This window comes from Melanerpes formicivorus, unplaced genomic scaffold, assembly GCF_026170545.1.
Source record: "Melanerpes formicivorus ecotype bairdi unplaced genomic scaffold, bMelFor1.0.p_v2 SCAF_26, whole genome shotgun sequence".
In the NCBI taxonomy this organism is placed as follows: Eukaryota; Metazoa; Chordata; class Aves; order Piciformes; family Picidae; genus Melanerpes; species Melanerpes formicivorus.
The window spans coordinates 10,963,990-10,991,293 of NW_027142378.1; the positions used below are offsets into that span (position 1 = coordinate 10,963,990).

Sequence of the window (27,304 nt, forward strand, 5' to 3'; positions counted from 1 at the left end):
GATGAAGTGCAATGCACATGTGCAAACCAGACAGCATTTACATATGGGTACCGTTTATAAACAACCCAAGAACCCCCCTGGACAAACCAGGGAGCTACCAACAGCTTCCCCTGCCCCGCTCCCTCCCCTCCCCCCTGTACACGGGTGTGGTAGTTTCAGCCTGAGCCCAGAAAATTGTCACAGACCTTGAAGTAGCAGAATGTAAACAAATCACCACTGGGTGTGAAAAGGAAAACGATGATAAGCTCTAACTAATCCCACTGGACCCGGAGCAAACTCAGGCTAGTAAGGTAAACCAACTTTGTCTCTTTTTGCTTCCTCTGCTCTGGCTGGGGCTTCTGGCTCTGCTGTCCTTGGCTGTGTTCTTTGTTGTGGCTAACAAACAACTCTCTGCTCTTTCTCTTGTCCCTTGTGTACAGAGGAGAAGAGAGAAGGGGGCAGGGGGTGGGGAAGCTATTGCTAGCTCCCTGGTTTTGTATTGCATATGACTTTTGTACTGTTGTACGCAGTTATGAATAATACTTCCATTTAAACTTCTCATCCTTTCCCATCTGGTGTGGAGTGTTGTTCTTTAACTCCTTTGAGAAGGATTAAAGAGCATCTGTCTCGCTCCTCAAACCCAAGATGAGAAGATTCAGCAAAAAGAAGCCCCAACAAATGAAAAGGCACCTAAGAGAGACCTGACATTTCAGTCTGATCATTGCAGGCTGACAAGATTCTAAGCAGCAACAGGGTCCTTTGCAGTAGAACGTTAGTCAGCTTTACAAATGTTGCACCACAGCCAGCTCCACCCAGGTCAGCAGTGAATAACAAACCCAAGTGACTTCTGCCATCCCCTGACCTGCCAGAAGTGGCATTTCCAAACCATCTCCAGCTGCAAATAAAGTGTTAAGAGGACATGGAGAGGGGAAAAACCAAACCAACCAACCACCCACAACACAAAGAAGCTAACAAAACCCTTGAGAAGGGCAAAATGAAACCCAACAAAACCAAACCCCTTGGTAACAGTAAGACCCTTCTCCATTGCCCCCCTGAATTTCCAAGTTCACAGAATCAACCAGGTTGGAAAAGACCTGAGAGATCATCATGTCCAAGCTATTACCTAATGCCTAACACCTCCTGACAACTAAACCGTGGCTCCAAGTGCCACATCAAAGCCTGTTCTGAACACCTCCAGGGATGGTGACTCCACCACCTCCCTGGGCAGCACATTCCAGTGGCCAATTACTCTCTCTGGGAAGAACTTTCTCCTCACCTGGAAACTAAACTTCCCCTGGCACAGCTTGAGACTGTGTCCTCTTGTTCTGGTGCTACTTGCCTGGGAGAAGAGACCAACCCCCACCTGGCTACAACCTCCCTTCAGGTAGTTGTTGAGAGCAATAAGGTCTCCCCTGAGCCTCCTCTTCTCCAGGCTAAAGAACCCCAGCTCCCTCAGGCTCTCCTCACAGGGCTGTGCTCAAGGTCTCTGAGGTTGAGCCACTCCCCCCTCACCTTGCCATGGCTTCTCTCCACCTTCCGGAAGCACTTGTTCAAGGACAGGTTGTGCCGGACCGAGTTCTTCCAGCCGGTGGGTGCTGTGGCGAAGTAGGGGAAGCGCTCCAGGATCCAGCTGTAGATCTCTTTGACAGGCAGGCTCTTGTTGGGGGAGTGCTCGATGGCCATGTAGATGAGCAGGCTGAAGGAGTAGGGGGGTTTGGAAGTGGAGCACTTCTTTTCGGGGTTTGGATAGCAGGAGGGCGCGAAGGAGGGCACGCTGTCGCCCTCGATGTCGTACAAGGGGCTGACGATGGGCAGCCCCTCGCTGCCCAGGCTGAAGTTGGTTAGCAGGTTAGTGCTTTCGTGCAGCCAGTTCAAATTGGTCAGCTCGTCGTCCGCCGAATCTCTGCCCACCACGGTGGCCTTCGGCCTGCCGGCGTCGCCGGCGTCGGGCAAGCTTCCCATCCCATGGCACTGCCGTAGTCCTGCAGCCTTCCCTGCTCCCGGCGTTTCTGCCTTCTTGTCCGGAGTCATTCCAGTGACTGGACCCATTTAGAGTTACTGCTCTGCAACACAGAACACGCTCACAAATCAGTGCCAGCCTTGGGAATGGGGTGCAGCGGCAGGGCACCCCGCCACGGGGCTGCACCGTCCCCACCACAGGGCTGTACCCATCCCCGCCACGGGGCTGCACCGTCCCCGCCACGGGGCTGCACCGTCCCCGCCACGGGGCTGTACCGTCCCCACCACAGGGCTGTACCCATCCCCGCCACGGGGCTGTACCCATCCCCGCCACGGGGCTGTACCCATCCCCGCCACGGGGCTGCACCGTCCCCACCACAGGGCTGTACCCATCCCCACCACGGCGCTGCACCGTCCCCACCACAGGGCTGTACCCATCCCCACCCTCTGCAGGAATGCTGTAGTCACCGATGGGAGCCAGGGTCCAACACAAACCCACAGCAACCATAGAACTGCTTTGCTCTGAAAAGCCCTCTGAGGTTGAGGGCCCATCCCCTCGAGATATCATCAAGTTCAACCATTCACCCTATGCCACCATGGCCATTAAACCATGTCCCACAGTGCCATGTCCACGCACTTCTGGAACACCTCCAAGGACAGCAGCTCCATCACCTCCCTGGGCAGCCTGTTCCAATGCCTGACCTTTTTCCAGATATCCAAACTAAATCTCCCCTGGCACAACTTGGAAGCCATTTCCTCTCCTTCTCATGAGTGTGTGTTATATGGTTATAAACCCTTTGTTAAGAGGACACAGAGAAGGGAAAAACAACCAACCAACCAACCTTTATAACCTTTTATGGTTAGAAACCAAAGGACTTATGGCAATGAATCAGGCAATCATCTGCACTGGAAGGGACCTCCAAAGGTCATCTCGTGCAGACCCCTCTGCAGTCAGCAGGGACATCCTCAAGCAGATCAGGCTGCCCAGAGCCCTGTCGAGCCTCACCTTCAATATTCCAAGGAATGAGGCCTCCATTACCTCCCTGGGCAGGGAGGACAGGAGCAGTGTGCACAATGGATGTGTGATGCAGTGACACAGAAATGCCACAGGGTACATTTGTCTTGTGCTCCCCAGCAGGAGGCAGAGCCCTGCCACTCCCAGCCTGCTGCCAGGTGTGGGATGCAGAATTTCAGCCTTCTCCTGCAAACACATTGGGTTTCTCACCAGCAATTTTTTTCTCCTCCCTTCATCTGCTGATATGCTTTTGCACCAGCTACTGCAAGGCTGTTTTGACGGTACCACCTGCACCTATGCTTACCAGAACTAGTGCTGGAAACCAGCCCCACCATTTTCTGTTGCAGTGCAGGGCTGGGCATTATTAAACTACCAGGCTCAGTAGCTAAAAAAATTAAAAGCAATGCAAATGACTCCAATAGCTGCTCAAAAATAGCTTTGCTCTCTCTACAATTTATTTCTCCCTCAAGCCATCAGAGCAGATTTCTATTGGCAGCCAGGGATTGGTAGCTTTAAACACAGCAATATCTGCATATGCTTGTGTCAGTTTTTCAGTCCTTCTTTTAGTCAAAAACACCCCAAACAAACAAAGAGCTGGTGGTAACACCCACAGAGTGAGACAAACCCCAGTGCTGCTGCAGTGGAGTTGCACCCTCTTCCTTCCAAGGAGTAACAATGAGTAACTTTACCTCCCCCTTCAGCACCTCTTCAGGCAGCTACGTAGCAGCTTGCACCTCCCAGATGTGCATTAGTCATTTCAGCACTCGGTTCATAGGGTCATAGAATGGTTTAGGCTGGAAGGGACCTTGAAGATCATCCCTGCCATGGACAGAGACACCTTCCACTAGGGCAGGGTGCTCAAGGTCTCATCCAACCTGGCCTTGAACACCTCCAGGGAGGGGGCATCCACAACCACACTGGGCAACCTGTTCTAGTGTCTCACCACCCCCACTGTAAAGTACTAATACCCAGTCTAAGCCTTCCCTCCTCAAGCTTCAATCCATTCCCTTTTGTCCTATTGCTACAAGCTGCTGTAACAACGCTGCTCCCAGCTTCCCAGTTCATGTTGCACAGAACAGCTCTTTGCAGATCTTCAGTCAGCAAGGTAACTCAAGAACATGCTCATGCAGTTTCAGGTCACTGTATTTATTCCTTTGATAGAGTGAGGCAATGAAGTCTGGTTTACAGCACAGATATCACAGGCTCACAGGATGTTAGGGGTTGGAAGGGACCTTCAAAGATCATCAAGCTCAGCCCCCCTGCCAGAGCAGGACCATAGAATCCAGCACAGGTCACAAAGGAACACATCCAGATGGGGCTGGAAAGGCTCCAGAGAAGGAGACTCCACAACCTCTCTGGGCAGCCTGCTCCAGGGCTCTGTGACCCTCACAGTGAAGAAGTTCCTCCTCACATTGAGCTGCAACCTCCTGTGCTGGAGTTTATATCCATTGCCCCTTGTCCTGTCCCAGGGTGCAAGTGAGCAGAGCCTGTCCCCTCCCTCCTGACCCCCAGCCCTCAGATATTGATAACCATTTATTAAACCCCCTCTCAGTCTTCTCCTCTCCAGACAAATCAGCTTCACATCTCTCAGCCTCTCCTCACAGGGCAGTGCTCCAGTCCCTCAATCAACCTGACTCTCTCCAGCAGATCTCTGTCCCCCTTGAACTGGGGAGCCCCAAACTGGATGCAGTATTGCAGGTGTGGCCTCACCAGGGCAGAGCAGAGGGGGAAGAGAACCTTCCTCTGCACACACTGCTCTTAATGCACCCCAGGATCCCCTTGGCCTTCTTGGCCCCCAGGGCACATTGCTGTCCCATGGATAACTTGTTGTCCACCAGGACCCCCAGCTCCTTCTCCACAGGGCTGCTCTCCTGCAGATCACCTTCTCACCTATGCCCTGGGCATGCTCACAGTCTCCTCCAAAACACAGAGGGAAGAAAAGTATCTTTAAATGATTCCACCTGCAGGTAGCAAGCAGGTAGGCTCCGTGGTGTGCTGTTTGTGTTGGCATGCCATTATGTGTTAGCAGAGAATCATTAGAGTAATTAATACCCTACTTAATGCTATTTGCAGGCAATACACTTACAGTAAATAAACACAGGCTACTGCCCCATTTCTCTTAGTACATGCACTACCAAAATCCACGTCTCCTACTGCCTTCCCAGTGCCTAGCTCACCACCTCACACATCTCTGACATGAGCACATCAGCAGAAATTGATTTCCCCCCCCAGAAAGCTATAAAGGCCATTATTAAACTATTATAATCCAATAAATAAGAGAAAGAATACAATCACAGCTCCACAGCCAGAGCAGCTTTCAGTGGGTATTCTCCAGTGGTCTAAAACTAAAGACTGCATTAAGGATAATTGGAATATAGAAGCAGCAGACCTGTGGAGCAGGACAAGTCATTGGAATGGTAATGCTGGCCTCCATTGTGATGGCAGTGACAGGGACATCAAGGACCACTGTCAAGGATTAAGGCTGGGCTGGTGCCACTAAATGAGTGACAGATGCTCTCTATTCATCCCTCCCCCTTCCCATAGGGGAAAAGGAAGAAAATATGGAAGACTTACAGGTTGGGGGGAACAGCCCAAACAATTGCAGTGGCTTTAATGAAACAGTAACAACAAAATGAAAAAATAGAAGAAAAGAATGAAATGTGTACAAATATCTACAGAACAACAGAGAACTCCACCTCTGGTGCTGCACAGCAGAGAAGTCACAGCCTGGACTCAGCAGCAGATGGGAACTGGAGTCAGGAACTCCCAGACTGGAATAGAAAGCAGAATAATGGACAAAGTCCTGCTCAGACACTGGCCATAGAATAGAGCTTGACAGGCTGAGAGAGCTGGATTGTTCAGCCAGAAAAGAAGGCTCCAGGGAGACCTTACAGCAGCCTTCTAGTACCTGAAGGGGGCCACAGGAAAGCTGGGAAGGGATTATTTGCAAGGGCCAAGGGGCAATGGTTTTAAACTAGAGCAGGGCAGAGGTAGATTGGAAGTAGTTCTTCACTATGAGGGCAGCAGAACACTGGAACAGGTTGCCCAGGGAGACAGTGGAGGCCCCAGCCCTGGAGACATTCAAGACCAGGATTGATGGGGCTCTGAGCCAGCCTGATCTAGTTGGGGATGCCCCTGCTTAATGCAGGGGCATTGGGGCTCAATGACCTCTAGTGGTCCTTTCCAACCCAGTGCACTCTAATCCCATGGTCCCTCAGCTCTCTACTGTGCAGGACATCTATGGAATGGAACACTGTTAGTCTGGGTCACCTGTCTGCTTCTCCTTGCATGTGCAGCCTTTTCACTTACAGCACCCCAAGGCGGTACACAGGATTGAGCAGTGACCTTGGTTTCTATAGGAGCAAGCAGTGAGAGAGAGCCTTTTGTGTATCAGTCCTTAGTAGCAACTATAAACAACAGTGTTATCGTGCCCAGAAGCAGCCACTGGCTGTGAAAACATGCTACTGACTTCAGAAAGTGAACTCACTGGGGAGAGACTGAGAAGTCCAATCACTAAACACAGTTAGTTCTGTTCCAGCTCAAACCAGGACAATCAGCAAGTGCCAGTTTTAGCACTGCCGTTCTGGAGATAGCCACTGTCCCTAGACAGCATCATCTCAGCCCCAGCAACACGACATTAACCTGCTCCTGCTCTGCTTTAGGTCAGAACACTGTAACCTCTCATTCTGTCCAGACCTCTGACTCAGGTCTGAAGGAACCAAAGGACTGCAAGGCCACCAAAAGCTTGCCCTCCTCCTAGACAAAGATCAACCTTGGCAACTCCAAAGGGTGCCTCCCAGATGGGCTCAGTACCAGACATGTTAATGTCTCTCTTGTCTCTCAAGCCCCCAAGGGCCTCCTCATCTCCTAAGTACCCAGGGGCCCTGAGGAACATCTCTAACTATTCCACTGCTTTCTACCTTTAGTAGCCTGGTGAGGAGGGCCAGCAGTGCCACGGGAGTGTATCTGAAGGCACACACTTCATACACACTTTCCAGAGTCATTCATGCAGGCCCTAAATGACCTCCAAAATGAATTTCTCCTCATGCTATGTGCTCTGCCCAGCCACAAGCAGACAGGATTCTGAAAACACAGCTTCCAAGCTATCATTTTCAAGATCATCACTCCTAATATTTGGGGTTTCATAAGTTACATGGGGGTCATGTGATTCATCAAAGCCACCTCTGCTACAAGCTAGCAGGGACTGAGGGCAGGGATAACTGAATGGAAAACCAACAGCAAGAGCAAGGAGAGCAGACAGACAATTAGAAGGTGAGAGCACGGAAGATGCTCTAATGCAGACACCATGATACAAATGCATGTGCTTGGACCCTCAAGATTTCTTCCTGAAGTTTCTCACTGGTACTGGCCAGAAAGGCTGATGCAAAGCCAGAGGCAGGTAGCCACTAGACCTTGCTCTCACCCCACTTCAGTCATCAGCACCCAAGTGAAACAGGCAGGGAGGGGAGAGGGACGCCTAGCAGAAGGGCAAGGTTAAGAGCACAGACAAGTGCTGTAAGGCCACTCGATTACATTTGTCTGCCACCCCTTTACTCCCTTACTGCCACCTTCCCTGCCTCCTCACCTACTCCAGGGGCAGCACAAGCTTTGCAGGAATCCATTTCCACATGGCACACACCTGCTCAGCCACTGAGACAGGCTCCAGACACCTCTCCTCCCACCCTCCCAGAGCCACTCCTTACCAAAGCAGGATGGCAGATGAAAATGTTTCATCATTGGCTGGCACCTTGAATCACAGAATGACAGGGGCTGGAAGGGACCTCTGGAGATCACCTAGTCCAACACCCCCACCAAAGTGGGTTCACCTACATCAGGCTGCACAGGACAGCATCCACACAGGTTTTGAATGACTGCAGAGATGGAGGAGACTCCTCCACCTCTCTGGGCAGCCTGTTCCAGTGCTCTGTTATAGGAATTCTTTCTCATGTTTAGATGAAACTTCCTACATTCGAGTTTGTGCCCAACACCTCTTGTTCTGTCACTGGCACCACTGAGAAAGGACCGGCCCCATCCTCCTGACAGCCACCCTGTGAGTATTTCTAAGCAATACTGAATGCCCAGAGACCGACTGCGATTCTCACAGGGACAGCCCCAGTCCCCAGGCAGAGCTGGAAGGCACAACCTACAGCGGTGCAAACGCTCGAAGTGCGCCTCTAAAAACCGCGCAACAGCTCAGGCTCTGTCCCCAGGCTTTGCCCTGCTAACTACACAGTACCCAGCGTGCTGCTGTTAATGAGCATTAAGACTTGAAACTGAAAGCCAAAGTATCCAAAGCTTAAGAGCATCACGCATGTAAATCCTAAAGAGCTGAACCATTATCTCCTCTCAAGCACCTTCAAAAGAAAAACCAACATCTACTCCTCAAACACAAAGCACTGCAGCAACTTACTTTGCATGGCAATTACAGAGGAGGACCGCGATTCGAGAGTAAGAAGATTAAATGGCTGCTAAGTCAACTGAGGCTGCTCGCACCCAAGTTAGCTCACACCAGAACAGAGGCAAGGCAGACAACATCCTATCCGGCACTCTTGTGAGCCAGAACAGTCCAGTACCCAAAGCCCAGTGCAGTCTTGCAGGCTACTCATGACCCCAACAGCACAACCCAGGTTTAAAGGGGCTGATTAAGGCTGCAGGAGGATTCAGTTAGTTCAGGTTAGGAGTTCTAACAGACTGGAAGAGATTCAGCACTGCAAGACAAGAAAGTATTTCGTGCAATCTTCTTACCAGCTCTCTGAAGAGTCAAGCTGGGGAAAGGTTATGGGGACTGGAAGGTCCTCAGCCCAGCAGAGGATAACATCTGGCCTTAAACCAGGTTTGCACATCCCCATATACAACTCCAGCTAACTTCTTTTTGATGGAAGACCTCGAGCCCCACTGTGCTCTGCCTCAGAAGTGAATGCTTTGGGTGTGTGAGCATTTCACGGAAACAAAGCTGCTCTAACACAGGCCAAGTGTTCCATGGAACCAGAGGCCCGTCTGGGCATACCCTCAGGCAAATAGGGAAGCACTTTTTTTTCCCGCCCCCAAGCAGCCCTTCTCAGACTCTCAGTTCCAAGAGCCCAGGTCCAAGGGACAAAGCTGTAGCACATGCTTCTGTCCCACCAAAGCTGACCTTGTCCAAAACTAGCATCATTGCAGTTAGAAGTGCACAGACACTGGTTTGTGGCCACTGTGCCTGGATGCATCAACCTGACAAGAAGGAATTTAGCCTTTTCATTAAGAGATGCCTTGTGGTGGGTGAGAGGAGCTGCTGCTGTTCCTTGGACCCTTTACTCTCCAGTGGCATCAGCATAACATCAGTGTCCCAAGTCAGGGCAACCTTCTCCACAACTAAGTACAGCACTTTCTTTCTCTTGGACCAGCTGAACAACTGGGCCACCTCTGCTAGCAGTAGGGAGCTCTGGAACCTGCTAACAGCACAGTGATGTCCCTCCAGATTTAAAAACTCAACTAAAGAAAGTCTTACCATGCAGTGTCTCAGTCTGAAGAGCAGAGTATGATTCCAATCCAGGAGAAGAGATTCGTAGCCATACACTGGGGTTAATGCCAGCAGCTCTGCAACCACCCTCTGGGCAACAAGCTGAAGGTGTGCAATCTTATTTACAGAGCCTGGACCTGGGTGTATTCCATGCACAGTTTTTGTACTGCTATGAACAGGCTCTGTAAGAGATGCACAAATGCTTTCCCATGCCAGCAGCTCTACCAACAGCAAACTCTTTTATTGCTGTCTTGTGTTCCCATGCATTCATTGCAAGTGTATTGACAGCAGAGACAGTAGGAAGAAGTTCTTCACTACAAGGGTGGTGAACACTGGAACAGGTTGCTCACAGAGGTGGTGGAGGCCCCATTCCTTGAGACATTCAAGGTCAGGCTTAATGGGGCTCTGAGCAACCTGATCTAGTTGGGGATGCCTTTGCTTACTGCAGGTGGGTTGGACTAGATGAGCTCTAGAGGTCTCTTCCAACCCAGTGCATTCCATCATTCCATGCTAAACACATCAATGTACAGATTGTGTTGTCAGAGCAGCCCAAGAATGAACACAAATAAATGACTATCACTGCTCACCTACACAGCTTTGGGAAAAGCTTCCAAGCACAGGACCAGCAATAAAAAGAACAAACCAAACCCAACCCAACCCCCAAGACTTGGCACAAGCAGTGAGAATTCATGAAGGAAAAACTCCACATCCATTTGACAGGCAGCATTAAGAGCACGACACCAGACCATTTCCCCCCATTAATTTAACCTCGCCCCTCCACCACCTCCTTTGTCTCAGGCCTGTCCACCTCACAGGAGTGGCTGAGCAGGCTGGAGGTCAGCTGAGATTCCAGCTCCCCCTTGCCCAGCCCTGAGCAAAGCCTCTATTTGATTACAGCACTATGTGATGTCACGTATCCAAGACAACTAAAGGCATTATGGTCTCCCGAGAACAAAACCGCCTCTCGGCCGCACATTTTGGCAAGCTGGGCCCCGCTGTCTGCAGTGACAGCAGGCATCTGCACCCCCTCCCACCCTCCCCAGCAACAGAAGGCACCCAGAGATGCTCCCCTGAGGCAGCACCCATGGCAAGTGAGGTCCCTGCCTTTCCCCCTCCTCTTGGCTGCAAAAGGAGAAGTAACTGTTTAAAGAGCCATCACAAAGGTGGCTATCAGCTTCTTGAAGTCAGTGATGCCCTGGGGCAGCACTCATGGCAAGTGGGGTCCTTGCCCTTCCCCCCTCCTCTTGGCTTGCAAAAAGGGGGCAAAAGGAAAAATAACTGTTTAAAAATTCATTAAAAAAGTCACAGAATCACAGAAAATACCCAGTTTGAAGAGACCTCACAGATCATCCACTCCAACCTTCGACCCAGCACTGAAAGGTCAACCCTAAACCACGGCCCTAAGTGCCAGGTCCACAGGCTGTGTAAACACCTCCAGGGCTGGTGACTCCACCACTGCCCTGGGCAGCCCATTCCAGTGTTTGAGAACCCTCTCAGTGAAGAACTATTTCCTAACATCCAGCCTGAACCTCCCCTGGCAAAGCTGGAAACCATTTCCTCTGGTCCTGTTGCTTGCCACCAAGGAGAAGAGGCTGCCCCTCCTCACTCCAGCCTCCCTCAGGTAGCTCAGAGAGCAATGAGTTCTCCCCTCAGGTGGTTATCAACTTCTTGAAGTCAGAGAAAAAAATAGCTCAGCAAAACCCAAGTGAGGCACCAGACAAGCCCCAAGCTCAAACATTTCTTTTTAACCTTGGCATCAGTGGGGTCAAAAGAGAAGAAAGGTTTTCTGAACTACTTCCAAGCCTCTCACTTAGATGAGCTTTCAATGTCAACATTCTCCTGCACCCTCTGACATAATTAAAGGCAGGAGAGAATGAAACAAACAAAAATGGCAAGGGAAAAATGATCTGTGAAAAAAAACACTATTAGGAAAAGTTAAGTAATGCTGCAACATTTAAAAAGGGAAGGGACCAAAGCATTACCACAGCCAGAGGAAGATTTCATCCAACACCTAACCTCTATGCAAAAAGTGTTCATTTTTTGGATACAGGTTTGAAATGAAGGTGTTATGTAAACTCAGGCATGCCTGGATCCCAAACACAGCCCACAGCCTCTAAGCCATTTAGCCCAGCACTGCTTGCAGTGCAATCAAGAAGCCCCTCCAAAGGCTGCAGCCACTGTTGGACCCAGCTCCCTGTCTGGAGCAAAACCAGAAGTGGGTAGGTTCAGACTGGGTGTTAGGAAGAAGTTCTTCCCCATGAGGGTGGTGAGAGACTGGCACAGGCAGCCCAGGGAGGTGGTGGAGTCTCCATCTCTGGAGTCATTCAAAACTCATCCTGTGCAACCTGCTGTAGGTGAACCAGCTTTGGTGGAGGTGTTGGACTAGATGATCTTCAGAGGCCCCTTTCAGCCTCTATCATTCTCTGACCTGGGTAAAACCAAACACAACTTATACTCTAATGCTTACAGTGGATACAGAAACACAGGGGCAGGGGGAGATTTCTGCAGCAGCAGCCAGTTTGATGGAGTCTCTAATACACCTCTGAGAAAGCAGAAGGGAGCACCAAGTCTAGACTGAACAGAACTGAAACCAATCTGAATGCATTAAAATCCACATTGTTGACCATTGGTATCAATCATCTTATCTGCACAACTTCCAGGCTTCTCAAAATGCTCCTGGCATGCAAGCAACCACTCAGTGACCCCAGACTCAACAGCCACTCTTCCTGGTTGCCAGCCATACAGACCTGCAGGCACTCAGCACTGAGAAGACCCCAGCAGCACTCTCCAAAGCCAGTGTGACCCAAACTTCAGGCTTCTGCAGTCATAACATCTCACAGGGAGGAGGCAGAGTACCAGGGGTGATAAAGATAGTGGCTTGCATCGGATAGCAACACTTCTGTACCACCTCATTTATCACCACAGCACAGCAAGCCAACTCCCATTGCTGACTTTAATTGTCTCTGCAGAATCACAGAATGGCTTCAGTTGGAAGTGATCCCAAAGACCATCTAATTCTAACCCCTCTGCCACAGGCAGGGACGCCTCCTGCTACACTGGGTTGCTCAAAGCCTCATCCAGCCTGCTCTTAAACACTTCTAGGGGTCAGGCACCCACAACTTCTCTGGACAGCCTGTTCCAGTGTCTCATCACCCTGGGCTTCTTCCTAACGCCCAGACTACATCTGCCCTGATCTAGTTTAAAACCATTGCCTCTTGTCCTACCACCACAGGCCCTTTTAAAAAGCCTCTCACCTCCTGCAGCCCCCTTCACATACTGGAAGGCCACTATAAGGTGTCCCTAGAGTCTTCTCTTCTCCAGACCAAGCAGACCCAACTCCTCCAATCCTGATCTCATAGGAGAGGTGCTCCAGCCCGCTGATCATCTTTGTGACCCTCTCCCAATGCATGCATGTCCTTCTTTTGCTGGGGGCCCCAGAAGTGGACACAGTACTGTAGGTGAGGTCTCACAAGAGCACAGTACTCTCTACGTACCCCAGAGCATCACTGCACACTTTTAGCCAGCACAGTGAGGACGGGATGGAGAGTTCACCATCACCCAGTGTGCAGTCAGGAGGCATGTGTAATATGACAGGGAACAAATACACCAGGTATTGCACATTAAAGTCCAGCCAGACAAAAAGTGAAGCAGCATCTTGGAGTTTTCTTGTTCTAAATATGAGAAAAAAAACTTTCCAACTGTGGGGTGACAGAGCCCTGGCACAGGGAGGTTGCAGAGTCTCCCTCTCTGGAGATAGTCAAGAATCACCTGGATGTGCTCCTGTGTAACCTGGTCGAGGTGATCCTGCTCTGGCAGGGGGGCTGGACTGGATGATCTTTCCAGGTCCCTTCCAGCCCCTGAAATTCTGTGCTTTACTTGAGGGTGTATTTGCAGGGAGCAGAGGAAAGAGCTGACTCTGGGAACAGACACAACACAGCCACCCAAACTGACCCTCTCTCAGCTGCGCGCTGGGATGTGGACAGGGTTTGCAGCCTGCAAGTCTGCACTTGCTGGAGAGATGAAGCTTCGTGCTGACGTGAGTCACCCAGGGCTGCTGACAGCAGGAAGTTGCCTACCACCATTTGGGTTGTCTGACAGCGAGGCAGAAGCGCCAGGACGAGGCACTTGCTGCCTCCATCAACTTCCCTCACCACAGTTACAGTCAGTGCAGTGACATCCTACATGTAAGACTGGAGTTAACACACCTCACCACCGGGAAGGGGAGGAACAGCAACAGCCACAAAAAGAAAACTCAAGGATCCAAATGGAATAAAACACAGCTGTACCAAAAGGTAGCAAGTGCACATCTGCAGCACTGATAGCTTTGGCTTACTGGAACTAAAAGCTGCTTTCATTGATTTATGGCCAGGAGAGGCAAGCTGTCCTTCCCACAGCTCACTCTGCACCACAGCAGTGCAGTAAGACTACCTTGGTGAATGGAATGGAACAAGAGACGCATGGCATCAGTGGCTGTGGGCACAGTCATTCCTCCCAACAACTCTATCTTTGTCACCCCACTGGCTATCATCCCATTGTGGAGCTCATTCTGACCAAGTAATGTGAACCTGCATTTGGAAAAAGCCTTCAGAGTGCCTGGGGTATTGCCTCCCACAAATACCAGCTCCTTTCAACCCAAGGGTGGGGAGCCAAGGGGTGACAACATAGAAGCAAGGTGGAATTACAGCCTCAGCAAAACCAGCATCAAACCTCCCACTGTTTGTATGGGAAGCAACATTTCCACACAAGAACTGCATCAATTTCTCACCAGTTTAAACTAAATTCACACACAGCACCTGCAGGGGCCAGGCTACCTTGCTGACCAAGAGTTTGCCTACACTCAACATGCCAGGTTTTCACACCTACTGCATTGAGCATGCAGAGGCTTTGGTTAACAAAGATGGTAAAAAAATCAAGTTTGAATGTCCCTCAGCCTCTGTCCTCCATTCCAGGCACTACACTCACACACCAGGTAGCCCTTTTGCTCACTTAATGGGCCCATTATACATCCCTGTATCTGCTCCATTACTTACGAGCCTGGCAAGTTCAGACACTGAGACAGTTGCTGCCAATGTTGGTGCCTTCCAACCCCAAGCTCCCCAGAGGATGCAGAAAGGCTCCTCAAGCAGAAAATACAAGGTGATTTGACCTGTGGGGGGAGCACCTCCTTGGCTGGTGTCCCTTTTGCATTAAAATAACAATAATGTTAATAATAATAATAATAAACTCTCACTTGTGGGTTGAGCAATCCCTGCAGAGCTTCGGCAGCACACACAGCGGGTCACAACTTCATCTTCTGGCCAAGATGCTGCCAATGAAAACATCAACAGTTTTAGTCCAGCAAGGTCTGTGTGGAGTACCTGGGGCAGCACACCTGAAGCAACCTAAGGTCAATGCATCCAGCTCCTTCCAGTCCCCCTACTCCCCAAGGCAAGGGCCACAGCTGGAGCCAACACAACATCTCCGCCATGCTCCACAAGCATAAACACCGTGGTACAGCAGCACTGCTCAGTTCATGGGTGAATAAAAACACTTCCACACAAAAACCTGAGAGCACAGAGAAGTCCTACACAAATTTCAGGCAACTCAAACTTACCAAGTGAGGACTACTGCCTCCTCCCTGTTTCTACAACACTCAAGTCACGTGTGGACACAGACAAACCCCCAGCAGAAGCTGAACCACTGTGGTAGCATGTGGCTCAGGAACAGCATGTCCCAGACCTAAGCTAAGTTCATCAGCTCAGGCTCTGTGCCCTGTTGATTGCTACTATGCAGCCCTCAGCTCAGAGTTGATGTGTCCAACCACCTTCTGCAGAGCTTGGGACATAGGATGGCACCTGCCAAGAGAAAACCAAGCAAACAACTGCAGACTAGTTGATGCTTTTCTAAGATAGGATAAAGCCATCTGAATTTTTCTTGCATAGCTGTAGCAAAGTGCCAGAGGTCTAGAATGGGACAAGGACCTCAAACCAAGAAACACAACAAAGATTATGGCATTCCTATGTCAGTGTGTTGCAACCCAATTATTACTAATGTCCAGCTGAATGAGAAGTCCACCAGTAACAAGATTTGGAGCACCTGTGTGTGTGTATGGATATACACACACATCTGTCCCATAGTACATATAAAGTTACTTTACTTTCACAGGTTAGCAACAAACCTGATGAACTTACCTCCAGAGCATTCAAGTCCAACATCAATTCAGCATTCTTAACTTTACATTTTGCATGTAACATCCATTCCTAGGCTGGCACCAAGGCAGGGAGGTCATTCTGCTGGACTTTGCTCAAGGTTACTCCTTGTTTTCTGGTTTCAATTATTTGTTCTCACTACCCTTTCGTTTGGGCCTCGTCAGAATCCAAACATTTTACCACAGACCCCTCAGTTTCTGCACCCATATCAGCTGGGAGAGCAGGAGTGTGCCCAAGCAGGAGTTAAGCCAGGTGGGCAGTGGGATGCTGCTCCTCAGACACTCAGAGCCAATTCACTGCCCAATTCCACCACCTCTGTGTGTGTGTCCCCTCTCTACACACCCCACACACACAAAAAAAGAAGGATGAAAATCCGTAAAGCCTGGGAAGGGAAGGGCCACGTGCCTGCCTCCAGTACCTCCTTCAGGAGCCCTTTCTACAGCCTTTTAGCCCAAATCGCCCCGAAACGCATCCTCCCGCTTGCCCCTCGTCTCTGGGCGTCCCAAGCGCCGCAGGGGCTTCCCCCTGCCTTTAGAGAGCAGAGCGAGGCCAAAGGACGCTCACTCGCTGAACCGCTTCGGGCCTTGAGCGGCGGTGCGCGGCGGAGGCGAGGGGCACGGCGGGACCGAGCGGCGGCCGCGGCTGACTCCCTCGCCTCAGCCTCGTTAGGGACGCGCGGAGAAGCGCCGGGGCCTGAACGGCCGCGGGACCTGGCAGGCGGAAAAGCCGCGGGCGGGCGGACGGATGCTCCGCAGAGCCGCGCCGGGAGGAGGAGCTGCGGCGGTTCGCGGGGGGGTGGCGGGGGGAACGGGCAGCCCCGCTCCCGGCACGGCCACAGCGGCTTGCGGGGTAGGGGAGGGCTGTCCCCGCGCACCCTCATCGAGCGCGGCCGAAGAGGAAGCGCCGCCACCGCGCCTTGTCCCCGCGCCGGGGGAAGGAAGGAAGCTCTCGCTTCAGCCTCGACACGCGTGGCAGGAGCCGAACCCGTCAGGGGGGGACGGACCCCAGCCCAGCTCCACCACCCCCCGCCCAGCACCAGCAGGACCCGCCGCCCCGCTCCCTGCTCTTTCCCCATTCACCCACGAGCCTTAAAACCCCAACCAACAAAACACACCAAGAGAAAACCATCGAGCCTTGCAACCCCCCGAAAAATCGGAAAGAAAAAACCCGGGGGGAGGGGGTGGAGAAAGCAGCAGAAGGAGCGGGGTGAATCCGGGGTGGGGAGGGAAGGGGGGGAGCGCGCTGGCTCCACTCACCGCGGTCATGAAGCCGTACGGCCGGCAGCACGGACACAATATGGCAGCAGGGGGATGTGTCAGGGAGCAGCTGCTCCCTGCGCAGCGGCGGCGGCACCGCCGGCACCGCCCTCCCGCCTCCCCATGGCAACCGGGAACGACCCGCCCCCCGTCCCCGCCGTCGGTACTGCCTCTCCACCGCCCCACCGCCGCCACCACCCTCCACCATCCCCCTTCGCCCGGGCGATGTGCGAGCTGCCGGCGGCTTCCAGGGTTCGCATCCCGCCTCCTGGCCGTCTGGGCGCCCTGGCCGTCTGGGCAAAGTTTGTTTCCCCAAAACATCACATCTGTCCCCCGGCCCCGAACTTCAAACGCGAGCCCTCCTTTTAGTTTCGCTTCGTTTTCCTTTCCCCTCCCACATCCACAACCACTGGCGCGCTGCTGTATTTCGCTTCCCCCCGCACCGCTCCTATTCCAAGCGTTTGTTTTTTGTTCCCCTCAATTTCTCGAACGACATTAAACTATTTCTCTTAATGTTTTTTCTTCTCCTCCCCCCCCCCCCCCCCGGCTTTCTTCTTTTAACAAAGCTGAAGCCTCCCTGGTGTTTGCTCTGCCTCACAGTGCATCCTCCTCCACCCGTGCCTTCAGCTTTAAGCTTTTGAGGGTGAGAACTTTGCTGTTTGCTTAGCAAGGTCTTTCCGTCCTGGGGACACTCACAGTTTTATAGCATAATAAAGGGGACCTCGAGAAGTCCTTCTCAGGGAGAGACTCTGGATCCATGCCCATTTTTAAAAAGGGTAGGAAAGAGGACCCTGGAAATGACCAACCTACCAGCTGCACTGCTGTGCCTGGGAAGATCACAGCACAGATCCTGCCTATCAGCTAAGCAGGTGGCTTCACCGAGCTCAAGTCCGGCCTCACCAACCTGGTGGCTTTCTACAATGGAGTGACTCCATCAGTGGACATGGGAAGACCAACAGATGGCATCTGGCTGGAGTTCTGCAAAGCCTTTGACACAGACCCCCATAACATCCTTCTCTCTAAACTGGAGAGGTATGGCTTGGATGGGTGGACAGTTCAGGGGATAAGGAGCTGGCTGGATGCTCATGTCCAACAGCTGAATGTCCATATGGAGATGGGTGACAAGTGGTGTCCCTCAGGGATTCATAATGGGACAAGTGCTGCTCAAATGAAGACACTGATGATACAGACAGCAAAACTAAGGACACCCTCAGCAAGCCTGCAGATGATACCAAGCTAAGTGGTGCAGCTGATAAGAGTGAGGGACTGGATGTCACCAGACTGACCTAAACAGCTGTTGAAGTGGGCTCAGGTGAGCCTCATGAAGTTCAATGAGGTGAAGTGCAGGGCCCTGTACCTGGGTCAGTGCCATCCTTGTTCTCAGGCACCTAATGCTGAAAGCACTCTCCAGTAATAAACCCTTACAAACAGACCTAGCAACTCTGCTACCAGCACTGCCTTGCCTGTAAGAGGCTGGCTAAGATCATCAAGGGAGTTGGTCTGTCTTGTCTCAACTAAAGCTGGGGCTGCTGTAAGAGGGGAATTAAGAGAGAGCTGGATTGAGCCCTGTGGAGGCAGTGTGGCAGCTGCTTGTCTCTATTCCCCTCCATATAGCTGGAAAACATCAGTGTCAGCATGGACCTGCTGACAGGTCAAATTTGGGTCTACTGTGGCCCTGCTGAACTTTCTTGACCAATTTTGAATCCCAGACACAGAGTCCAGTTGTGATTCCCATCCATTGCCCCACCAAAATCTCTCAAACACTGGAGCAGGCAGACAGCTGCCGCCCTGAAGGTGGCCCCAGGCTGGCTAAGATGTATAAGGGTGAGCACATATGTTCACCTTTTTGAACCCACCACCCATGGATCAAGACTCCAACTCAAGACAGCAATGCTGGATCCAAGGGTGGTGAAATCTCTCTCTCTCTCTCTCTCCCCCCCCATCCATTCAGCTCAGCTGGGGCACAAAACATTTTGAGTGGGCTTTGCCAGGTCAAGTACCAGCTTGTAGCTGGACAGGCACATGCCACAGAGAGGCAATTCAGCATTCCTAGAATTCAAGTGATGGCTCCTCAAGGGTGTTTGCTTTCCTATCAGCCACAGCCCTCAGGAGCAGCCCTACAAAACCCAGCACATACTGTTTGCACCTCAGGATGATGCTTCATTTCCACCCATCTTCAACAGTGGCCTGGATCCATGCCTGCAGCTCATGCAGGAGCCGGGGCACAGGAGGGCTCCAGGCTCTCCTAATCTACACCACCAAACACAAAGCTACCAAGAGGGGTACATACCCTGCATGAACAGGCAGGGACAGTCTTCCACTGCAGGCTTTTTTTGGTCACTATGAGGGGATTCACAGCTCATCTAATGTCTCCTTGCTCTACCTGTACTGAGTTCTCAGCCAGCACCAGGATGCCTTCACTTAGTGCCCAGGCAGCTTGCCAGATGATGGAGGAACCTGTGTTTGTTTGATCCCTGCCTCCTTACCATGATCTGGTTTGCCTGCTAAATCCTGTGTGCCATTTGTGACAGTAAGAGGGAGCAGGTGGTGAAGGAAGGGCTAAGAGCAACAGCATCAGAGCCAAGGCCACCAGTGCTGTTCTACTGCTTATTTGCTCAACCCTGGTAAATTGCAGAGCCATGACATGGAGGACTCACTGCAAGGCTGCTTTGTGCAAAGTCTTTAAAAGCTGCTTGGTCCCAAATTTAGAATTGAAAACATTAAACCATTCTTTCCTGCAGCTTACCCTGTCCGTGATGGAGGCCTGCAGCTGCTGGCAGTCCAAGCCCTCACACAGCCTTGGTCTCCCTCTCACTCCATCTCAGCTTTCTACTGTAGGCAGGATAAACATAAGAGTTATTAAAAGCAGCTCTTATGGAGTACTGTGCACAGGTCTGGAGCCCTCAACACAGGAAGGACATGGACCTGATGGAGTAGGTCCAGAGGAGTGCCATGAAAATGATCAGGGGGTTGGAGCACCTCTGCCACAAGGACAGGCTGAGGCAGCTGGGGGTGTTCTGTCTGGAGAAGGCTCTAGGGAAAGCTGATAGCAGCCTTCCAGTACCTGTTCCAGTGTCTCACCACCCTCACTGTAAAGCATTTCTTCCTCAATCTACCCTCCCAAGCCTGGTTTGAAAGCTTATGCAGAAGTACCTACTCAAGAATGGAAAAGTCAGCCATGGAGTAAAGCAAATGCAATAGAATCATAGAATCGTTTTGTTTGAAAAAGATCTTTAGGATCATTGTTGTCATCCATTATCTAACCCTACCAAGTCTGGTGCTAAACCACAATCCCTCATTGCTCTGCATCTTCAAAACACCTCCAAGGATGGGATTCAACCACCTTCCTGGGCAGCCTGCTACTGTGTTTAAACAGAGAACCCTTTCAGTGAAAAAAAATTTTTCTAATGCCAGATCTAAACCTCCCCTGCTGCAACTTGAGGCCATTTCCTCTCACCCTATCACTTGTTACTAGGCAGAAGAGACCAACACCCACCTGGCTCAAATGTCCTTGCAGGGAGTTGGAGACAGTGAGAAGATCTCACCTCAGCCTCCCTTTCTCCAGACTCAACAGCTTCAGTTCCCTTAGCTGTTCCCTACAAGACCTGTTAGAGGACACAGTCTCAGGTTGCACCAGGGGAGGTTTAGGCTGGATGTTAGGAAGAACTTCTACACAGAGAGAGTGATTTCCCATTGGAATGGGCTGCCTGGGGAGGTGGTGGAGTCACCATCACTGGAGGTGTTCAGGAGGAGACTTGATGGGGTGCTTGGTGCCATGGGTTAGTTGTTTAGGTGGTGTTGGATTGGTTGATGGGTTGGACACGATGATCTTGAAGGACTCTTCCAACCTGGTCTGGTCTATTCTATTCTCCAACTTCATTGTCCTTCTCTGGACCCACTCCAGCACCTCAGTGCCCTTCTTGTAGTCAGGGCCTCAAAACTGCACCCAGTAATCTTCCTTAGCAATGCATTTGGATTGTTGTCTAACCTTTGTCATCTATTTACTCCTAAGCTGAAGGAAGTATCATCTGTAGACTTGCTGCCTGGCAGAAATGAACTCATCATTTTGACTACTGGAAAGAGCCTTGCATTCTGAAGAGCTAACTTACCTGCCTCTCCTCACGGGTAATACCTTACAGAAAATAGTAGCAATTTCCTAAATAAGCCCAAGTCAATTGTTTCTGTTGTGCACAAACAAAAGGCTACATGCCTCTCTGCAGACAGCCCACCGTGTAATCTGCCAGGCTGAATTACCCAGAGATCCTTTGTTTTGAAAGGAGTGGAGAAACCCTGCAGATTTAATTGCCAATAAATCAGCATGACCTCCACTCCCTGACACTTTTGGGTAAAAAATATATATATACACACACACAATGATCTTTTCAAGCAGAAAATGAAGTGACTGCTTTTTACAGTGTGCACATTCTGCCTTTGGAGAGATAAGAGCAATGGCACACACAGAGGTTCCTCCATTAAAAGCTATCCTAGATAATGAAGGAGCCAATCAATGCTGTGTTCTGTTTGCTTTCTGTTTATTTTCACCTCGTGTTCTGCTGCTCTCTTTTTGTTGAGGACAGTACTTGCTTGTTTAACAATTGGCTTTCAACTTGTGGCCATGTACTCTCTGCTACTCAAAGTAAGTTCATTCCTGGCTTATTTTATCTCAGAATCACAGAACTACACAGGTTGGAAAAGACCTCCAAGATCATTGCTGTGGTTTAAGCTTTCCCAGAGTCCAGAAGGCCAAATGGAACAGATTTAGATTGCCTCCCCTCTCACCTTTTTTTTTCCCCTGATAGGGAAAAGCAAATTGGGTAGGAGGAAAGAGAGGTAAAGCTTGGAAAGAAACAGTCTTGAATCAGCTTGGAAGTAAAAAGTAAGCTTAACAAACTGTGAAAGGCATTTGAGTAAAAGGAAGGTTACAAAGGTGTAAGGAAAAGAACCAGACACAGCTGGCAAGGGATTCTCTAGATGCAAGATGGATTCTCTTTAGAGGCAGCCCTTAGGAGCCTGGAGCAGCATGGAACAGGCTCCCACCATGTGGCTACAGCAGCAGGAGCAGGGTCTCAGGCAGGCAAGGACAGAAGAGAGAGACAAAATGGCTCCCCTTAGAAAGGCTTGTGGACAGGAAGTGGGAGTGGAGTTGACTTTGCCCCAAAGATGCCTCCCCCTGGGAGTGGGGGGACACCAAGTCTGTCTGCCCAACTGGGACAGGTTTCTTTGTCCACCTGGGGCTAGGTTCTTCTCAGCCCACCCCCTCCTGGGCTGGATGTAACCTGGCACAATCATCAAGTCCAACCTCTCACCCAGCACCATCTAATCAACTAAACCGTGGCACTAAGTGCCTCATCCAGTCTTATTTTAAACACTTGCAGGGACAGCGACTTGACAGGGCTCTGGGCAACCTGATCTACTTGAGGATGTCCCTGCTGACTGCAGAGGGATGACCTTAGGAGGTCCCTTCCAACCCAGACCATTCTATGATTCTATGAATGACTGATTGCCTTTTGATGTTAGATTATTGTATATGTGTGTGTGTATAGATTTGTTTGCACACAATGTGTCAACACTTATATTTCATATGTGAATATAAGTCTATTTTTGTTTGTATGTAGAATTTAGCTGCAAGATTATCTCTGAGCATTGAACATAAGTGGACTTTGTTCCAGGCATTCATTGAGTTCAGCCAAAGAGGAGGCTGTGCTCTGACTGAGAGTATCCGGAGGTACAGCAAGCTGTAGTAGTGAGAAGTGGCTGGGCTTAGTCAGAGTAATCCTCCTTTGAGCAAACTTCCCAGGATTTTGCTGGGCATCTTGCTTTGTTCAGGATGACAGAATTTGCCCCAGAGTCATTTCTTTGCTGTTTGAAGCCTGTGAGAAGCTCTCCGGTCGGGCGCACAAAGTCAAAAGCACCTTCTGCACACCTACTGCCTGTGTGCCACAGGGACTGCCCCCGCCTGCACCGGGGGGTGGGCAGCCTCCTCTGTCCTTCCCAAAGAGGCAGAAAGGACCAGAGGGGAGTTTAGGCTGCAGCACCTTTTCTCCCAGTCAGTCTGAGCCTAGGCTTTCAGGATAATGACGAGAGAAACTTGTAGAGGTCTTTCTCCCTTGACACAGCAGCAGTTACTATAGCACCCAGCATAAATCATGTGCAGAGAATCAACAACCACCATGACCCCATTCTGCAACTTCTACTTGTGATCCTGATGCAAATCTGCATGCTCTGCCTGCTCAGTGCATTGCTTCCCATGTCCTTTCTCTTCCTATCTCCCTTAGTCTTTTCAAAGTCAGTCCAGATTTACAGCAGGGTGACTTAAAACAAAGGCAGGCTCTGAGGCATGCACCAGCTCTTCACCTCCATAGATCATGACTCTTTACCACCAGAAATCTTTGGTTATTATTCAGGGAGTTAGTTAAAAATCAACAGTTTGGTACTACAGCTCACTGGAGGGCATGTGCTCTAGGCAAAGAGAAAAGGACTGTCTTAGATGGTGCTTGTTAAGCTTCCCAACTAGAAATGCAGACACGTGTGTCTGTGCAACAGCTGGCAGGAATCACTGCCTGGACCTGATTCCAGCTGTCAGAGGAGTAATACTTTCTGGCATCTGCACAGCTATGGAACAAGGATGGCCTGTTCCATAGCTGAGGATCCATCTACTGCCATTTAATACATACCTAAAACAATCTGCATTAAGGAAATCACATTGTTCACCTTCCTCCAGAAAGCCCAAGGCCTCCATCCATCACACAATGAAGTGCAAATCTCAGGTAGTTTCACTGTTCCTGTAACCAAAGGCTTGAGCTGCCAGTAAGGCAATCCACCCAAATCAATTGTCAGCAAACCATTTCATGTCACACCACATCCACATCAGAAGGCAGCAGCGTTGCCCCAAACCCTGCTGTTTTGAGGACTAAATCATTAAGCATGGAGCCTCCCTCATTCATGTGTATAAATACATAAAGGCTGAGTGCCCAGAGGCTGGAGCCAGGCCCTCCTCATCCATGCCCCATGACAGCACAAGGGGCAGGGGTGGAAGCTGAGGCACAGGAAGTTCCATGGAAACAGGAGGAAGAATTATTTCACTGTGAAGGTGACAGAACACTGGCACAGGCTGCCCAGGGGGGTTGTGGAGTCTCCCTCTCTGGAGCTATTCAAGACCCACCTGGATGTGTTCCTGTGTGATCTGCTCTAGGTGATCCTGCTCGGACAGGGGGTTGGAATTGATGATCTCTCAGGGTCCCTTCCAGCCCCTAATAGTCTCTGAAATACTGTAAGTGGTCTTCTACAGAGGCAGGATTCATCAAGAGGTGACATCTTTCTGTGAACCACCAATCAGAGGCTATGTCTCACTCCTGAAAGCCACTGACGAGGTGACAGTGTGGACAGGCTCACTCCAACCAAAGATCCTTCTGGACCATCATTAGGTACCCACCTGTGGCCATGAGTGACAAATGCCAGACAGTTCCCCTGTCAGACTGGAAATAAAGTACTCTAAATGATTTGAACCAAGCTTTGGCTTTTTAACAAAGAGAAGACAGGATGAGTTGGCCAAAGGATGAAGGCAAGTGGCCATGCCAGGAAGCAAACTGGTGAAGGGAGAGGTGGCCCCAAAGCATGGGTCCACCACCAGATGTGAACATCTGGCCAGCAAGTGAGGAGCACCCAGGGTTGGGAATTGGGTCCATGAGGGTCCTGGCAACAAGGCAATGAACATATCCAGGGCCCTGGCAGCCAACGGCAAAGGTCAGATGCTCTGCTTAGGGATTTTTGGCTCATTTTCCAGTTCCAGGAGGAAGGAAGCTGGGGCAGGAAAGCAGGAATAAATCTTCTGGCTGGATCTCCAAGTCCAGCCTGTTCAGCAGTTGTGATGCAGACTAGCATGGGATGCTTCCAGGGCACAGAAAGAAATCTGCATTTCTCATCCCAATGCCAGGAGTTACAGCAGTGGCTTCCAGGAGGCCATTGAAGAGCTTTTTCAGTTCTGTTCCCCTCTGCTTCAGCAGCAACAATAGTCAGGCTGGATAGCCTTGATCATGCCTGCTCCCTTTTGAAAGGCAGTGGCAAGAGGAAAGCGGAACTGGAAGTGATTCATGTGGCCAGAATCTGCAGAGCAGAGGCAAACTGTCGGCTGAGCCAACATGGGCTGCCACAGATAACTCAAAAGTTTTGTGGGGAGGGGGAAAAAACAAATATCTTCATCTGGGGAACAGAAAGACACCCCAAAAGCCACTGCCAAGCCTGGTTAAAATTCCTGATCACACAGCTGTGTTTACAGCATCCACATTACTTAGTGGCCCTGTGCTTGACAAGTGGCTACCAGGAGGAATACTAATTCAAGCAGGCAATACATTTCAGGAAGGCAAGCAATGCAGTTTTCAATCAGCATTATTTGCAGCCTCACCTGGACATGGTGACCTGCTTCCATGGAGACCTGCAGAGTGAATAAGTTACCTGTACATGTGGTTTATTGTTTCAAATCTAGAAAAGAAGTACTTCTGGATCACTGTCTACTAAACCCAGGTGCTATTTCTGTAAGCTGATCAATACATCACACCTTTGTATGTGCATATACACATCACACCAATACCCTTGCCTGCCTTCTGCTTTCACAGAATCACAGAATGTCAGAGGTTGAAAGTGACCCCAAAAGATCACCCAGTCCAGCCCCACTGCCCAAGCAGGATCACCTAGAGCAGGTCACACTGGAAGGTGTTCAGGTGGGGTGTGAGTGTCTCCAGAGAAGGAGAGTCTACAACCTCTGTGCCAGCTGTGAGGTGGGAAGGAACAGTATCACTTGCTGCATCCAGTTCCCAAAGAAAGGTTTATCACAGAATCACAGGATATTATGGGTTGGGAAGGGACCTCCAGAGATCATCCAGTCCAACACCCCCTGCCAAAAGCAGGATCACCTAGGGTAGTCCACACAGGAATGCATCCAGGTGGGGTTTGAAAGTCTCCAGAGAAGGAGACTCCACAACCTCTCTGGGCAGCCTGCTCCAGGGCCCTGTCACCCTCACTGTAAAGAGGTTTCTCCTCATGTTGAGGCAAACCCTTCTATGTTCAAGCTTGGCCCTGTTGTTTCTTGCCTTATTACTGTGCACCACTAAATAGAGCTTGCCCCCCTCCACTTGACACCCAGCCCTCAGATATTTAGAGCCAGTGATCAGATCCCCTCTCAGTCTTCTCCAGACTAAACAGCCCCAGAGCTCTCAGTCTCCCTTCATGGGGGAGATGCTCAAGTCCCCTAATCATCCTGTGGCTCTCCATTGGACTCTCTCCAGCAGGTCTCTGTCACTCTTGAACTGGGGAGGCCAGGACTGGACACAGTATTCCAGGTGTAGTCTCACCAGGGCAGAGCAGAGGGGTAGGAGAGCCTCCCTACAGCTGCTGGACACATTTTTCTTGAAGCACCCCACTAGATGCTCGCACTAGATGAGAATAAAGCCAATAAGCCATTATGCTGGCCTATACTTGTCTGCCAGCAACATTTTTATTCCCACACCAAACATTTCTGACTCTCCAGTCAGTTGTTATCTGTGTTCATTGTTTTTCACAGCTTCCCAAAAGCAAACACCACGACCGTGAGGGCTGGGAGCCAGCGACTGCTTAAGGATGGCTCCAATCTGTGGAAGCAGAAGATAAGTTTGCTAGTCAAGTGGCCAGCATCACAGATATCCTGGAAGTGTGGATCAAAGCCATGTCTACCCAGCAGCACTACCCCCAGCCGAGATTGTCATGGAACAGATTGCTAAGGGCACAGAAAATCAATCCCACAGTATGCCAGGAAAACCTCCTGGCACGTGTGAGGGCACACGTGATGGGGTGCTTCACAGAACTGGGGCTGTGCATGACAGCAGATTCCTCTGCCTTGTGTAATCATTGTATTGGCATTTGCTGCAGCCTGCTTGCAAGAGAGTGCTTTGAATTGTCAAAGCAAGGCTAAGCTAGCAGGCTTTGTGTGGATCTGCACCAAACTGCAATACTGCATGTGAGTGCTCTTCTGTCAGGCATGGATGGTGGCAGCGACATGAAAAGGACTTTTCAAGGCTTAAATTAACTATACTTTAATTAATTGTGCCAACACTGCCAAGGAGACCCAACTGGAAGCAATTTAAAAATGAGGCAAAGTTCAAAGAACTAATCCTGAGTTTTTAACTGCTAGAGCTGTCACAGGATCACAGTGTGAGAGAGACAGTGACCAGCTGGAGAGAATCCAATGGAGAGCCATGAGGGGACTTGAGCATCTTCCCTCTGAAGAGAGACTGAGAGCCCTGGGGCTGTTAAGTCTGGAGAAGACTGAGAGGGGATCTGATCACTGGCTCTAAATATCTGAGGGCTGGGTGTCAAGTGGAGGGGGCCAAGCTCTTTTTGGTGGTGCACACTAATAAGACAAGGAACAACAGGTTCA

General features: G+C 50.6%; 1 protein-coding gene across 6 annotated transcripts in view; it reads right to left on the reverse strand.

The window, feature by feature from the left end:
* Positions 1-27,304, reverse strand: part of FOXN2 (forkhead box N2) — a 96,332-nt gene that overhangs the window by 10,500 nt on the left and 58,528 nt on the right. For 3 of the 6 annotated variants that reach the window (XM_068153672.1, XM_068153674.1, XM_068153668.1), the window contains exons 3-4: positions 14,683-14,757; positions 1,492-2,042 (exon numbers count right to left, since the gene is read on the reverse strand). In XM_068153672.1, the coding sequence (XP_068009773.1) occupies positions 1,492-2,028 (537 nt within the window). In that variant the 5' untranslated portion in view covers positions 2,029-2,042; positions 14,683-14,757. Of the gene's footprint in view, positions 1-1,491; positions 2,043-14,682; positions 14,758-15,622; positions 16,131-16,896; positions 16,954-27,304 lie in introns of those variants that run through there. The other 3 variants (XM_068153671.1, XM_068153673.1, XM_068153670.1) reach the window with 3 other exon arrangements.